General features: G+C 43.3%; 1 protein-coding gene across 3 annotated transcripts in view; it reads left to right on the top strand.

The window, feature by feature from the left end:
* Positions 1-16,262, top strand: part of LOC112253819 (cyclin-dependent kinase 15) — a 32,939-nt gene that overhangs the window by 166 nt on the left and 16,511 nt on the right. Inside the window, exons 1-4 of one of the 3 annotated variants that reach the window (XM_042324043.1) lie at positions 19-145; positions 4,045-4,162; positions 4,686-4,866; positions 13,874-13,905. In XM_042324043.1, the coding sequence (XP_042179977.1) occupies positions 4,821-4,866; positions 13,874-13,905 (78 nt within the window). In that variant the 5' untranslated portion in view covers positions 19-145; positions 4,045-4,162; positions 4,686-4,820. Of the gene's footprint in view, positions 1-18; positions 146-4,044; positions 4,163-4,685; positions 4,867-13,873; positions 13,906-13,934; positions 15,574-16,262 lie in introns of those variants that run through there. The other 2 variants (XM_042324044.1, XM_042324042.1) reach the window with 2 other exon arrangements.

Raw genomic sequence — 16,262 nt, 5'->3', positions numbered from 1 at the left:
GTCAAGGAGCTTAGCTTTGTTCGATATCTATTTTGAAATTCACCAGATATGGAATTCTGCTGTTTTACACTGTGGTTTTCTATTTGATGAACGTGTGTCCTTGCTCAATGTCAAGGTGAAAAACAGGTGCAGGTACAAGGTGCAGGTAGGTGATAAATCATTGTCGGGAAAGTTGACAATTTGTACATTTTGGAAAAAATATAGCTGCAAGCAGCAATGATCAGGGTCCACAAGATGAGAAAGAACAATATCAGTTGGATTAAAAAGCAGGCACTCTATCCTGTAGGGACTATCTTTCTTTATGTGCCATCAGTGAAAACAGTGAGAAGTATTTTTAGCTTTAGAATATGTACTAACTTGCATCTATAGGTACAGTGCAGCTATATTTGAATGCAAAAACCATTAAAGACTGATGTAATGAGTCTAAATACAAAATCTGAAGTGACTAACATACAGTGGGAAGGAAAGGTATGTGAACCATTTAGAATGACCTGTATTTCTGCATAAATTGGTCCTAATTTGATCTGATCTTCATCTAAGTCACGACAATAGACAAACACAGTCTGCTTAAACTTCTAACACACAAACAATTATACATTTTAATGTCTTTATTGAACACACAGTGATGGTTGGAAAAAGCATGTGAACCCTTGGATTTAATAACAGGTTGACCTTCCTTTGGCAGCAATAACCTCAACCAAATGTTTCTGTAGTTGCGGATCAGACCTGCACAACGGTTAGGAAGAATTTTGGACCATTCATCTTTACTAAACTGTTTCGGTTCCACAATATTCTTGGGATGTCGGGTGTGAATTGCTCTCTTGAGGTCATGCCACAGCATCTCAATCGGGTTGAGGTCAGGACTGACTGGGCCACTCCAGAAGACACATTTTATTCTGTTCAAGCCATTCTGTTGTTGATACATTCTGTCTTTTGGGTTGTTGTCCTGTTGCATCACTTAGCGGACAGATAGCCTTACATTCTCCTGCAAAATGTCTTGATAAACTTGGGAAATCATTTCTCCGTCGACGATAGCAAGCTGTCCAGCCCCTGAGGCAGCAAAGCAGCCCCAAACCATGATGCTCCCTCCACCATACTTTACAGTTGGGCTGAGGTTTTGATGTTGGTGTGCTGTGCTGTGCCGTTTTTCTCCACACATAGTGTTGTATGTCCACAGAATATTTTGCCAGTAGCACTGCGGAACATCCAGGTGGTCTTTTGTGAACTTCAGACGTGCAGTAATGTTTTTTTTTGACAGCAGTGGCTTCTTCCATGGTGTCCTCCCATGAACACCATTCTTGTTTAGTGTTTTACGTATTGTAGACTCGTCAACAGAGATGTTGGCATCTTCCAGAGATTTCTGTAAGTCTTTAGCTGACACTAGGATTCTTCTTAACCTCATTGAGCATTCTGCGTTGTGCTCTTGCAGTCATCTTTGCAGGAAGGCCACTCCTAGGGAAAGTAGCAACAGTGCTGAAATTTTTCCATTTATAGCCAATTTGTCTTACCGTGGACTGACTTTTAGAGATACTTTTGTAACCCTTTCCAGCATTATGCAAGGCAACAATTCTTCATCTTAGGTCTTCTGAGATCTATTTTGTTCGAGGCATGGTTCACATCAAGCAATGCTTCTTGTGAATAGCAAACTCTAATTTTATGAGTGTTTTTTACATGGCAGGGAAGCTCTAACCAAAATCTCCAATCTGATCTCATTGATTCGACTCCAGATTAGTTGATTAGCCTAGGGGTTCACATACTTTTTCCAATCTACACTGTGAATGTTTAAATGATGTATTCAATATAGACAAGAAAAATACAATCATTTGCGGGCTTTTAGTTTAAGCACACTGAGTTTGTCTATTGTTGTGACTAAGATGAAGATCAGATCAAAGTGTATGTCAAATGTATTCATAAATCCAGGTCATTCCAAAGGGTTCACATACTTTTTCTTGCCACTGTGTGGTTCATGAGGAGAAGATGGTTGCAGATGATTTTGAGCGTTAGCGTTGTATATGCAAAGAATGTTGTTCGTAGTTTCCTTGTTTTTTCAGATATCAACACCAAATTCAGTATGGTTCATCTTAGGGACGTCCATTATAGTGGTGACACGTTTCAAGTCTATAGGCCACTGTGGAATAGATTTACAGTGGTTGAAATGGACACGTAAAATCTGATTTTGGATTTGTCAGTAACTCATTTGATTTGTCATTTGGTCCTATGGTTAATGAGAATACGTTTTTCACAGGTTTAAAAATATATACACTACCGTTCAAAAGTTTGGGGCCACTTAGTAATTTCCTGTTTATCTGCAATAAATAGTACCCGCAAAACACCAGTCACAACGTCAACTGCTCTTTTGCACACCAGTATCTCTACTTGCACATCATCATCATCAGCTTATTTATCACTTCAGTGTTAATTTGATCAATTGTAATTATTCGCTCCTATGGCCTATGTATTGTCTACCTGCTGATGCCTTTTGCACACACTGTATATAGACTTTCTTTTTTCTACTGTGTCATTGACTTGTTTATTGTGTTATTGGCTTTTTTTATTGTTTACTCCATGTGTAACTCTGTGTTGTATGTGTCACACTGCTTTGCTTTATCTTGGCCAGGTCGCAGTTGCAAATGAGAACTTGTTCTCAACTAGCCTACCTGGTTAAATAAAGGTGAAATTTAAAAAAACAAACAGCGCAGAGGCGACTCCAGGGATGCTGGCCTTCTAGGCAGAGTTGCAAAGAAAAAGCCATATCTCAGACTGGCCAAAAAAATAAAAAATTAAGATGGGCAAAAGAACACAAACACTGGACAGAGGAACTCTGCCTAGAAGGCCAGCATCCCGGAGTCACCTCTTCACTGTTGACGTTGAGACTGGTGTTTTGGGGGTACTATTTAATGAAGCTGCCAGATGAGGACTTGTAAGGCGTCTGTTTCTCAAACTATACACTAATGTACTTGTCCTCTTGCTCAGTTGTGCACCGGGGACTCCCACTCCTCTTTCTATTCTGGTTAGAGACAGTTTGCGCTGTTCTGTGAAGGGAGTAGTACACAGCATTGTATGAGATCTTCAGTTTCTTGGCAATTTCTTGCATAGAATAGCCTTCGTTTCTCAGAACAAAAATAGACTGACAAGTTTCAGAAGAAAGTTCTTTGTTTCTGGACGTTTTGAGCCTGTAATCAAACCCACAAATGCTGATGCTCCAGATACTCAACTAGCCTAGAGAAGGCCCGTTTTATTGCTTCTTTAATCAGGACAACAGTTTTCAGCTGTGCTAACATAATTGCAAAAGGGTTTTCTAATGATCAATTAGCCTCTTAAAATGATAAACTTGGATTAGCTAACACAATGTGCCATTGAAACACAGGAGTGATGGTTGCTGATAATGGGCCTCTGAACGCCTATGTAGATATTCCATAAATAGTCTGCCGTTTCCAGGTACAATTGTCATTTACAATATTAACAATGTCTACACTGTATTTTTAATCAATTTGATGTTATTTTAATGGACAAAAATTTTTGCTTTTCTTTCAAAAACAAGGACATTTCTAGGTGACCCCAAACCTTTGAACGGTAGTGTATATTTTTGGCATATTTTAGCATAGATGCTAATATGCATCTACTATAGTGTGGCCATCTTTGAATGCGTCAATGTTATTTTCTCATACTCTTTTGGGACTGTTGTGATGAGTCCCCCCAAAAAATGTGGGAGTGAATCTGACTTTTAGTTCATGAGAAGATGTTTTATGATTATTCTAATCATTATCATTACATAATCAAATCTTAACATGCTTCATCGTGGTAATGTCTGCGACGACCCTACAATGTTTCAAGTTGATAGGCCATTGTGAAGTGGATTAACAAAATATTTATATTAATTGGACATGTAAAATCTGATTTCCTGATTTGATCAATAACTCAGCCATCTCTTAACCAACCAAGTGTTTCTCAAACTAAGTTAAGTGTTTTAGTGATGCACCACGGGGCCTACATACCAAACTTGGTGTTCTGTGGACTTATGGGTCATGGGAATTTGTTTTTCAGGTTTTCCAAAATGTCCAAGATGGAGAAAAATCTATCCTGATGGACCTTATGGGTCCTTGACGCAAATTTGTTCAGCACGAGGAAAGACACCTACATTTCAAGCCTCTAGGTCAAACAGGTCGGTGAATAGGAGGGTGTAAGTGAGACTACTGACCAATTGGTGCCATTCTTTTTGACCAAGTTACCCATGGCCTCTAGTTTCTGTGTACCAAATTAGATGTTGTTTTTTAACCAATCTATGCTTGAGTTATTGGAATGAAGATTGTCAAAAGCGTGGCTCACTTCTGCCCCCAGGAGCCCACAGTACACACACACATTAGTGACTCCCTGAACACAATACTCAAGCTCCAACCTTTCAAAACACACGGGCAGCCCCGGCTCTCTCCTCCACTGGGCAGAGTCTCCTATCTGACGCCACTGATTGGCTATTGAATGTTGTCTCACAGGCAGCAGAATAACTGGCAGCAGGGGGAGACAGGGAGAAAGGAGGGAGAGAGAGGGAGGATACAGTGCAATATCATGAGAGGGAGAGAGCAAAACAGAGAGAGTAATAGAGGAGGCAAGAGCACCTTCAGGCAGAAGGAGGAATAAGAAAAAATAGGAAAATCCTGTATGTGCTGCTAAAGCTGTTTACATCCTAGGTTGCTGAAGACAAGGAGGGGCTGTGACTGAAGTGAGAGTGCTGCTCTAGCTGGGTCCAGTTCTAAGGATGCCCGGGGTGTAAGTGAGGTTCTATAGCGGTTCCACAGCACCACCAGGCAGGAACCAACGCTGGGATGCAGAACCTACGACATGCAGCCACGGAGGCTTTCCATCGCCTGGGTGAGTATCAGCCGAACCTACCCTTCCTAGAAACAGTACCACACTGACTCCAGTCGGGTTAGGGGATCGAACAGTGCTTGCTCAAGCTTTCTCATACCCACAAACAGTATTTACGGAGTTCTCATTCGTATTAACCTGCTATGCTTATTGTGTTCCATCTTTGTACTATGCCAGATTCCAGGATACACTGCATGGGGAATGTACTGCATGTTACCTAGGGAACACAATACCTAACTTGTTGGCATGACAACTATCCTTACACACTCTACAGGTAATGACAGGCAGCAGCTCGTGAACAGGGTCAGATGTTGTAGTATGGTATGTTGCCGTGTTCCAGGGATGAGGGCACCCCTAGGGACTGGACTGTTACAAGCGTCAGTAGCTTGGCATGGACTGGCAAGTTATATTGCTGATCTGCAGATGCAGCTAGGAAGCCCACGGCTTATTGAATAAAGCATAAAAATGCTGATGAGCGGAGGGGCTGAGGAGACGAGAGGAGGAGAGGCAGCCCCAGTGGGAGCAGAGGGGTGTTTTGCTCGCTAAGTGGGAGAGGAAAGGGGTGAGGAGAGAGGTGAAGGAGGAGGTAAGAAGCAGATGTTTTTCTCGCTGAGTGGAAGAGAAGATGGGAGAGGAGTGAGATGGTAACCCACATCTCCCCCAGGGTGGGTGCAGGTTGTCAGGGGGAGGGAAGGTAGACAGCTAAGGCATCAAGGTGCAGGTTGTCAGGGGGAGGGAAGGTAGACAGCTAAGGCATCAAGGTGCAGGTTGTCAGGGGGAGGGAAGGTAGACAGCTAAGGCATCAAGGTGCAGGTTGTCAGGGGGAGGGAAGGTAGACAGCTAAGGCATCAAGGTGCAGGTGGTTCCAGTTCCTAGGGGAGGTAGGTTGTCAGGGGGATGTGTACTGGGTAGTTATAGTGCTGTTATACACTCAGGGTAGATATAGTGCTGTTATACACTCAGGGTAGATATAGTGCTGTTATACACTCAGGGTAGATATAGTGCTGTTATACACTCAGGGTAGATATAGTGCTGTTATACACTCAGGGTAGTTATAGTGCTGTTATACACTTAGGGTAGATATAGTGCTGTTGTACACTTAGGGTAGATATAGTGCTGTTATACACTCAGGGTAGATATAGTGATGTTATACACTCAGGGTAGATATAGTGCTGTTATACACTCAGGGTAGTTATAGTGCTGTTATACACTCAGGGTAGATATAGTGCTGTTATACACTCAGGGTAGTTATAGTGCTGTTATACACTCAGGGTAGATATAGTGCTGTTATACACTCAGGGTAGATATAGTGCTGTTATACACTCAGGGTAGTTATAGTGCTGTTATACACTCAGGGTAGATATAGTGCTGTTATACACTCAGGGTAGATATAGTGCTGTTATACACTCAGGGTAGATATAGTGCTGTTATACACTCAGGGTAGATATAGTGCTGCTATACACTCAGGGTAGATATAGTGCTGTTATACACTCAGGGTAGATATAGTGCTGTTATACACTCAGGGTAGATATAGTGCTGTTATACACTCAGGGTAGTTATAGTGCTGTTATACACTCAGGGTAGATATAGTGCTGTTATACACTCAGGGTAGTTATAGTGCTGTTATACACTCAGGGTAGATATAGTGCTGTTATACACTCAGGGTAGTTATAGTGCTGTTATACACTCAGGGTAGATATAGTGCTGTTATACACTCAGGGTAGATATAGTGCTGTTATACACTCAGGGTAGATATAGTGCTGTTATACACTCAGGGTAGTTATAGTGCTGTTATACACTCAGGGTAGATATAGTGCTGTTATACACTCAGGGTAGATATAGTGCTGTTATACACTCAGGGTAGTTATAGTGCTGTTATACACTCAGGGTAGTTATAGTGCTGTTATACACTCAGGGTAGATATAGTGCTGTTATACACTCAGGGTAGTTATAGTGCTGTTATACACTCAGGGTAGTTATAGTGCTGTTATACACTCAGGGTAGATATAGTGCTGTTATACACTCAGGGTAGTTATAGTGCTGTTATACACTCAGGGTAGATATAGTGCTGTTATACACTCAGGGTAGATATAGTGCTGTTATACACTCAGGGTAGATATAGTGCTGTTATACACTCAGGGTAGTTATAGTGCTGTTATACACTCAGGGTAGTTATAGTGCTGTTATACACTCAGGGTAGTTATAGTGCTGTTATACACTCAGGGTAGTTATAGTGCTGTTATACAGTCAGGGTAGATATAGTGCTGTTATACAGTCAGGGTAGATATAGTGCTGTTATACACTCAGGGTAGTTATAGTGCTGTTATACAGTCAGGGTAGCTATAGTGCTGTTATACACTCAGGGTAGATATAGTGCTGTTATACAGTCAGGGTAGCTATAGTGCTGCTATACAGTCAGGGTAGTTATAGTGCTGTTATACAGTCAGGGTAGCTATAGTGCTGTTATACAGTCAGGGTAGATATAGTGCTGTTATACAGTCAGGGTAGTTATAGTGCTGTTGTACACTTAGGGTAGATATAGTGCTGTTATACACTCAGGGTAGATATAGTGATGTTATACACTCAGGGTAGATATAGTGCTGTTATACACTCAGGGTAGTTATAGTGCTGTTATACACTCAGGGTAGATATAGTGCTGTTATACACTCAGGGTAGTTATAGTGCTGTTATACACTCAGGGTAGATATAGTGCTGTTATACACTCAGGGTAGATATAGTGATGTTATACACTCAGGGTAGTTATAGTGCTGTTATACACTCAGGGTAGATATAGTGCTGTTATACACTCAGGGTAGATATAGTGCTGTTATACACTCAGGGTAGATGTAGTGCTGTTATACACTCAGGGTAGATATAGTGCTGCTATACACTCAGGGTAGATATAGTGCTGTTATACACTCAGGGTAGATATAGTGCTGTTATACACTCAGGGTAGATATAGTGCTGTTATACACTCAGGGTAGTTATAGTGCTGTTATACACTCAGGGTAGATATAGTGCTGTTATACACTCAGGGTAGTTATAGTGCTGTTATACACTCAGGGTAGATATAGTGCTGTTATACACTCAGGGTAGTTATAGTGCTGTTATACACTCAGGGTAGATATAGTGCTGTTATACACTCAGGGTAGATATAGTGCTGTTATACACTCAGGGTAGATATAGTGCTGCTATACAGTCAGGGTAGTTATAGTGCTGTTATACAGTCAGGGTAGCTATAGTGCTGTTATACAGTCAGGGTAGATATAGTGCTGTTATACAGTCAGGGTAGCTATAGTGCTGTTATACACTCAGGGTAGATATAGTGCTGTTATACAGTCAGGGTAGCTATAGTGCTGCTATACAGTCAGGGTAGTTATAGTGCTGTTATACAGTCAGGGTAGCTATAGTGCTGTTATACACTCAGGGTAGATATAGTGCTGTTATACAGTCAGGGTAGCTATAGTGCTGTTATACACTCAGGGTAGCTATAGTGCTGTTATACACTCAGGGTAGCTATAGTGCTGTTATACAGTCAGGGTAGCTATAGTGCTGCTATACAGTCAGGGTAGATATAGTGCTGTTATACACTCAGGGTAGATATAGTGCTGTTATACAGTCAGGGTAGCTATAGTGCTGTTATACACTCAGGGTAGATATAGTGCTGTTATACACTCAGGGTAGTTATAGTGCTGTTATACACTCAGGGTAGATATAGTGCTGTTATACACTCAGGGTAGCTATAGTGCTGTTATACACTCAGGGTAGATATAGTGCTGTTATACAGTCAGGGTAGCTATAGTGCTGTTATACACTCAGGGTAGCTATAGTGCTGTTATACACTCAGGGTAGATATAGTGCTGTTATACAGTCAGGGTAGATATAGTGCTGTTATACAGTCAGGGTAGCTATAGTGCTGTTATACACTCAGGGTAGATATAGTGCTGTTATACAGTCAGGGTAGCTATAGTGCTGCTATACAGTCAGGGTAGTTATAGTGCTGTTATACAGTCAGGGTAGCTATAGTGCTGTTATACACTCAGGGTAGATATAGTGCTGTTATACAGTCAGGGTAGCTATAGTGCTGTTATACACTCAGGGTAGCTATAGTGCTGTTATACACTCAGGGTAGCTATAGTGCTGTTATACAGTCAGGGTAGCTATAGTGCTGCTATACAGTCAGGGTAGATATAGTGCTGTTATACACTCAGGGTAGATATAGTGCTGTTATACAGTCAGGGTAGCTATAGTGCTGTTATACACTCAGGGTAGATATAGTGCTGTTATACACTCAGGGTAGTTATAGTGCTGTTATACACTCAGGGTAGATATAGTGCTGTTATACACTCAGGGTAGTTATAGTGCTGTTATACACTCAGGGTAGTTATAGTGCTGTTATACACTCAGGGTAGATATAGTGCTGTTATACACTCAGGGTAGTTATAGTGCTGTTATACACTCAGGGTAGATATAGTGCTGTTATACACTCAGGGTAGATATAGTGCTGTTATACACTCAGGGTAGATATAGTGCTGTTATACACTCAGGGTAGTTATAGTGCTGTTATACACTCAGGGTAGATATAGTGCTGTTATACACTCAGGGTAGATATAGTGCTGTTATACACTCAGGGTAGATATAGTGCTGTTATACACTCAGGGTAGTTATAGTGCTGTTATACACTCAGGGTAGTTATAGTGCTGTTATACACTCAGGGTAGTTATAGTGCTGTTATACACTCAGGGTAGTTATAGTGCTGTTATACACTCAGGGTAGATATAGTGCTGTTATACAGTCAGGGTAGATATAGTGCTGTTATACACTCAGGGTAGTTATAGTGCTGTTATACAGTCAGGGTAGTTATAGTGCTGTTATACACTCAGGGTAGATATAGTGCTGTTATACAGTCAGGGTAGCTATAGTGCTGCTATACAGTCAGGGTAGATATAGTGCTGTTATACAGTCAGGGTAGCTATAGTGCTGTTATACACTCAGGGTAGATATAGTGCTGTTATACAGTCAGGGTAGCTATAGTGCTGCTATACAGTCAGGGTAGATATAGTGCTGTTATACACTCAGGGTAGATATAGTGCTGTTATACAGTCAGGGTAGCTATAGTGCTGCTATACAGTCAGGGTAGATATAGTGCTGGGAAAGCAGGATGCTGGTGGTTCTGTAGACAGAGATGAATAATTAATCATTCTCACAGCTGCAGTGTAAAGAAAATAAAGTAAGTGCTCTGTAGTCCTCTAAAAAAACTCAGGGCAAATCTGTAAGGGGTCACTGCCAATTCAATGGCACGTCCTCCAACCAGTTTTTTTTCGCCACATTGGTTGTGTGTGGTTTGAATTGCAACTGTGCTAAGTCATTTTGTTATTGTACACAGACAGGACAGCCGATGTTCCTACTCTCTCTTGCTCTGTCAGTTTGAACAAGGAAGTTGTTTTTTCTCTAATCTGAAGAGACTCGGATGTGCTTTGCACATTTCTGTCAGAGAGAGAGATCTGGTATCAGGAGGATGTACTGCTCAGCTGCTTGGCCTGGGAGCATATCTCACTGGATGTCCAAACGAGCGACTAACTCATTCAGAGAGGCTGATAGTGTGTTTGTACACTAGGCTGCTAGTACACTGCTTCTACACGTGATCACATGTTTACTCATGTCTTGAATCATTACTTACTTGTACCATTTTCCATGCATCCCACACAACACACAATGATAGTATGCCAGAGGTAAGATTATAGAGGAAAGTGCCATGGGCAAAGCTCCAGTGTAGGCTAACCTATAAGACTGGCTACGAGAGGGACACGCCACAGGGCATTCCAATTCCAATAGAGCTCAGAGGAAATAGTATAAGAGCATCAATGACACATCGACTCCCCCCAAAAATGCCTCAACCTCAATTCATTGAGGAGTGGGTTCTTGAAGAATCCAATCTGTGTTTATGTGTGCTTTTTCCGCTTCGCTCTCTCTCTCTGACACATCCCATCCCCTCATCAATACCCCCACTCCCCCCTGAGTGAGTTGGACAATAGACAACATTGCACCTTTTTTGAACCCCTCAAGCTGTACCTGTATGGTGTCTATCTGTGTGATGTCTATCTGTATGTGACTGTCTGGTAGACCTGGCTGGAGGTCTACAGCGGCTCCGCCCGGTGCACATATGCCTGCCTGGCCCTGAGGCCCCCCCAGGCTGCTCCCAGTGGGTAGTGGTTTAACCAGCTGCCTGGAGGCTGCCTGCCTGCCTGTCTGCCTGCCTGTGACAACTGTCCACCTCCAATAGTTAGGTCCCACTCTACTCTGCTCTGATCTGCCTCAGGAATACTGATGAGGGCTATGTATGTACGGGTCTGTATGAGGGTGAGATGGAGGAATAGGAATGAAGGGAGGAGGGTAGGTGGTGAATGGTGGGCTCGGCTCGGGGTGTGATGGCGCATGAGTGTCTGTCTCTCTGTGCCTCCATCTCTCCTCCAAAAATAACCCTGACTGCAGTGACGTGCTGTACCAAGGCAGAGCTAGTAGCAATAATATAATATCCTAACCTTGAAGTGGTGACAGGGTTAGACATACCACTCCACACACAACCTCTCCATGGGTCACTAACATAGAAAAAGACCTATGCCATAGAAATAGAATCCCTAGAACAGACATAGAACCTCAGACCATGGCATCATTGACTTGAATGGGGATACCCGTTCTTGGGATTCATAAAAAAAAAACTTTTTTTTTACCCCTTTTTCTCCCCAATTTCATGATATCCAATTGGTTGTTACAGTCTTGTCCCATCGCTGCAACTACAGACTCGGGTGAGGCGAAGGTCGAGACCCATGCGTCTTCTGAAACACGACTGTGCCAAGCCACACTGCTTCTCGACACACTGCTCGCTTAACCCAGAAGCCAGCCACACCAATGTGTCGGAGTAAACACCGAACTGGTGACCGAAATCAGCTTGCAGGCACCCAGCCCGCCACAAGGAGTCGCTAGAGCACGATGGGACAAGGCCATCTCGGCCAGCCAAACCCTCCCATTACCCGGACGGCGCTGGGTCAATTGTGTGCCGCCTTATGGGTCTCCCGGTCACGGCCGGCTGTGACACAGCCTGGCATCGAAGCCGGATCTGTAGTGACGCCTCAAGCACTGCGATGCAGTACCTTAGACCGCTGCACCACTCGGGAGGCCTCCGTTCTAGGAATTCTATTTCTATGGTGCCTACTTTACCTCACCTCAGTCAAATGCCCTTCAGTCAGTCATACCAGAACATCCATACTCCACGATGTCCTCTACTATACTGCTCAGATCATGACCTCCATTTCCTGGTTGCAATTCCTAGTTTCTACCTGATCTAATTATAACTTGACTTTGTCAATGGCTGCACATGCTGAGCCAAGAGGAATTTTAGTTAGTTGGATAAGGCAATGTGCCAGCTGTACTGTATTCTTCCAAGACAAATATATTTAGACTGGAACATATTTGTATGGGTTTAATCATCCAATGTGTCCATTTTATAGATGTGGCTTTTATATGAACAACAACAACATACATGTATACCCTCAATAATTTCCCATATCAAATTGATTTGATCAATTATTGACAAACAATTATTGTTTTATATTACTGTATTCTATTCTGTTTACATACTATATGTGTTGCTATACAGAGAATAATGCTTTCTGTAAAGCCTATTGTTATTGAAATCAAGCAGCCCTAAAGGCAATGTCTTGTCTGGATGGGTACAGTGAAGCCTTCCCATTTAGTAGATAAGAAGCAGTCATGTTCCTGCAAACTTTGACTGTCACTTATGAGAAAGAGCTACCGATCCAGACTATTCTCCAAGTTCTCTCTCGGTCATTGTATGTCTTTCTTTCTGTCTCTCTCCTCGTCTGTCTGTGTCTCTGTCTATCTGTGTCTCTCTCCCTCTGTCACTCCGTGTCTCTCTCGGTGTCTCTCTGTGTCTCTGTGTCTCTCTCTGTGTCTCTCTCTCTGTGTCTCACTCTGTGTCCCTCTCCAAGTCTCTAGGTGTCTCTGTCTGTCTCTCTCCAAGTCTCTGTCTGTCTCTCTGTCTCTCTGTGTCTCTGGCTCTCTATCTGTCTCTCTCTCCCCAACTTATATCATCACTCACATGTCACACGCACACATTTTCATCTCTTTCTCCTGTCACTCATCCTCTCCCTCCTCATCCTCTCCTTCCTTCCCTGCTCCACTCCTCTCTCATTTGACATTTCTGCTCCACTTTTCACATTCCATTAGAATCTCCCAGCTACAGAATTGTACCACAGTGGACTTAAATTCTATCTTCAGCTGAATTCAGGATTAGAAAGCACGATAACAGCAGTAGACATTGTAGCATCCTTGTAACACAGGATCTTAAAGTTTATGGTTTGGTCCAAATGTTCTATACAAGTGTTCCAACCATGTGTCCTATCCAAGTTTTCCAACCATGTGTCCTATCCAAGTGTTCCAACCATGTGTCCTATCCAAGTTTTCCAACCATGTGTCCTATCCAAGTGTTCCAACCATGTGTCCTATCCAAGTTTTCCAACCATGTGTCCTATCCAAGTTTTCCAACCATGTGTCCTATCCAAGTTTTCCAACCATGTGTCCTATCCAAGTTTTCTAACCATGTGTCCTATCCAAGTTTTCCAACCATGTGTCCTATCCAAGTTTTCCAACCATGTGTCCTATCCAAGTTTTCCAACCATGTGTCCTATCCAAGTTTTCTAACCATGTGTCCTATCCAAGTTTTCTAACCATGTGTCCTATCCAAGTGTTCCAACCATGTGTCCTATCCAAGTTTTCTAACCATGTGTTCTATCCAAGTGTTCTGCCCTAGTGTTCTAACCAGTGTTCTATCCAAGTTAAGAACAAGTGTTCTATCCAAGTTAAGAGCAAGTGTTCTATCCAAGTTAAGAGCAAGTGTTCTCTCCAAGTTAAGAGCAAGTGTTCTATCCAAGTTAAGAGCAAGTGTTCTTAATAACAAGTGTTCATGCTTTCTGTCTTTTGTTCCGGGCAGGTCTGAAGCAAAGACAGCTGGGATATGAGGAGGTAAGATACGCTATGTTATTCTCTGTGACCGAAACACTTACGAAATACTATTTTTAAGGGTCAGATTCGACTATGTATCATAAGAGTTTGAGACAGTTAGACATACTTTGTTGTTCCTTCTCTCTGGTTCTCTCTGGCGTCCTCCGTCCCTCCTGGGGAGAGAGGAGATTAACAGAATAGTCAACACTGCCCCCTGTTGAGAAGAGTGGGAGAAGCAGAGGGAGCAAGAGAGAGAGAGCGAGCGAGAGAGAGGGAGGAGAGAGAGAGATGCTGTAGACACACACACACACACACACTCCACCACCACCACTCAGCGTTTCTCCCACTGTCACGTTGAAGTTGGAGAGGCATTTCATTTCAAGGGCCATTAAGTCCTGTCTCCCCCCCCATAGCGGAAAGAGCACCGTGAGATTCTACATTATACGTCTCTGAAAAGAAAGCGAGACAAAAATAGCCTTGCCTCCCCACTGAGCTCGACATTCTACTCTGTCCTGTCCTCTGCTACTAAAACTGTAATTATACTCTTTATGGAGCTAATTCCCATTTGCTGCTGCCCTACGTGGACCGCTCAGCACTCCCAGAAAGCATCATTATGTGGTGGTACTAACTGCCCTGTGTCCTCCAAAACCTGCACAGAAATGTTATGTACTGTATTCCGTTAAGAAAATGTTTTGAGGGAGAAAAAAACCTGTTTTAAGAAAATGGGGAAAGTGAACCACAGAGAATAAAAGCTGCTCGTGGTTCAGATTGTCAGGTTATGGCGACTCTGTGGGCGACTGTTTTCACCCACTGGTCTCTCCTCTCACACGCAATCCTCCTCAGTCCTCACACCTCGCCCTCATACAGGCTGGGAATGGGTCTGGAGCTAGCTTGTGTTAGGCCTCAAACTGTGTTTTCGGCACGTCGAGACTTTCTGGAGGGGTGGATGAGCAATGAGCGATGGCGGTTGAGAGATAATTGAGGAATTCTATCAATCACTCGCTGTATTATATTCGGAATGCCCCGTGCACATATTTGGGATTCCATTGAATGAAATCCAAGAGAGGAAGATAGGGGAGAAGCCTCCAATGGTGTGTAGAGGAAATGAGACAGAACCCCTTCCCCCTCCACCAACCCCTAAATGGAACAGAAATAGAATGTTAATTCGTATATAACCCTCAAATTAGATTTCCCTCTATGAGTTCCTCTCTGTCCCTTTCCTCTCTTTACACACACAAACACACATGCACACCGGGACACACTCGTCGTCTCTTCTCTCAGCTTGTGCTGACTTGAATGGACACTCTTGTTCAAATTAGGTCGAGGTCCATGGTGTTTCTGTTTGTCTGCTACTGGGACAGGGAGGGGGTCATGGGACTGTGCGAATGGAGCCAGACTCATGCTAGTCATATGAGCTTCACTGAAAACAGGAAAGAGAGACAGAGAGAGAGAGGGGGGAGAGAGAAAGTTTCTAGGAAGTAAGAGAGGAGGAAGATGGAGGATTTGAGATGGAGGGTCAGGGCCATGGCTGCTGTGTGTGTCCGGAATTGCTGCTGGTGCTGTGTTGAGGTCGAAGAAGATGGAGAAGGAGGGAAGGAGGAGGGGAGGGAGGAGGAGCAAGAGGAGGAGGGAATGGAGGAGCCCCCATCTCCAAAGAGCAGGAGTGTCGCGTCCTTACCATCTGCTGAGGTAGCAGTGTGTGTGTGTGTGTGTGTGTGTGTGTGTGTGTGTGTGTGTGTGTGTGTGTGTGTGTGTGTGTGTGTGTGTGTGTATCTGTGTGTCTGTGTCTGTGTCTATGTCTATGTCTATGTGTGTGTGTGTGTGTGTGTGTGTGTGTGTGTGTGTGTGTGTGTGTGTGTGTGTATCTGTGTGTCTGTGTCTGTGTCTATGTCTATGTCTATGTGTGTGTGTCTGTGTCTGTCTGATTCTGCAGACTTGGTTAGGGTGATGTCTGGTGCCACTGTGTTATTACTGTCAGTGTCCTTGGATTATCACACTAACACTGAGTGTCATGATGTCAATGTTGTGGGGACTTTAGTGATCTGTCTCCGTCTGTCAGTGTGCCCTGTGCACACCTCCAAATAGGTTCAGTGAAACGCTCCTGACGGGGAATTCTCTCTCGGAAAGCGCCACTACTCCACTTCTCTCGGGGTAGCCAGGGATTCTTTCAGCTAGCTTGTGAGTTTTTGTTTTTATGCCAAAGTTGTAAGCAAAGCTGGTGGGTAGTGTATTCTAGCTGACAAGCTACAAGATGGCCAGTTACAATAATAGATGTGTCATCACAACAGCGGGCGGTGTGTCTCTCTAGGCCCTGGAGGGATGTGAGCTCTTTTTCTCCGCCCACGCCTGTCCACAACATTCAGAGAATCCACACATTC

This window comes from Oncorhynchus tshawytscha, linkage group LG07 (assembly GCF_018296145.1).
Source record: "Oncorhynchus tshawytscha isolate Ot180627B linkage group LG07, Otsh_v2.0, whole genome shotgun sequence".
Lineage (NCBI taxonomy): Eukaryota > Metazoa > Chordata > Actinopteri > Salmoniformes > Salmonidae > Oncorhynchus > Oncorhynchus tshawytscha.
This window is presented reverse-complemented; position numbering and strand designations above follow the sequence as displayed.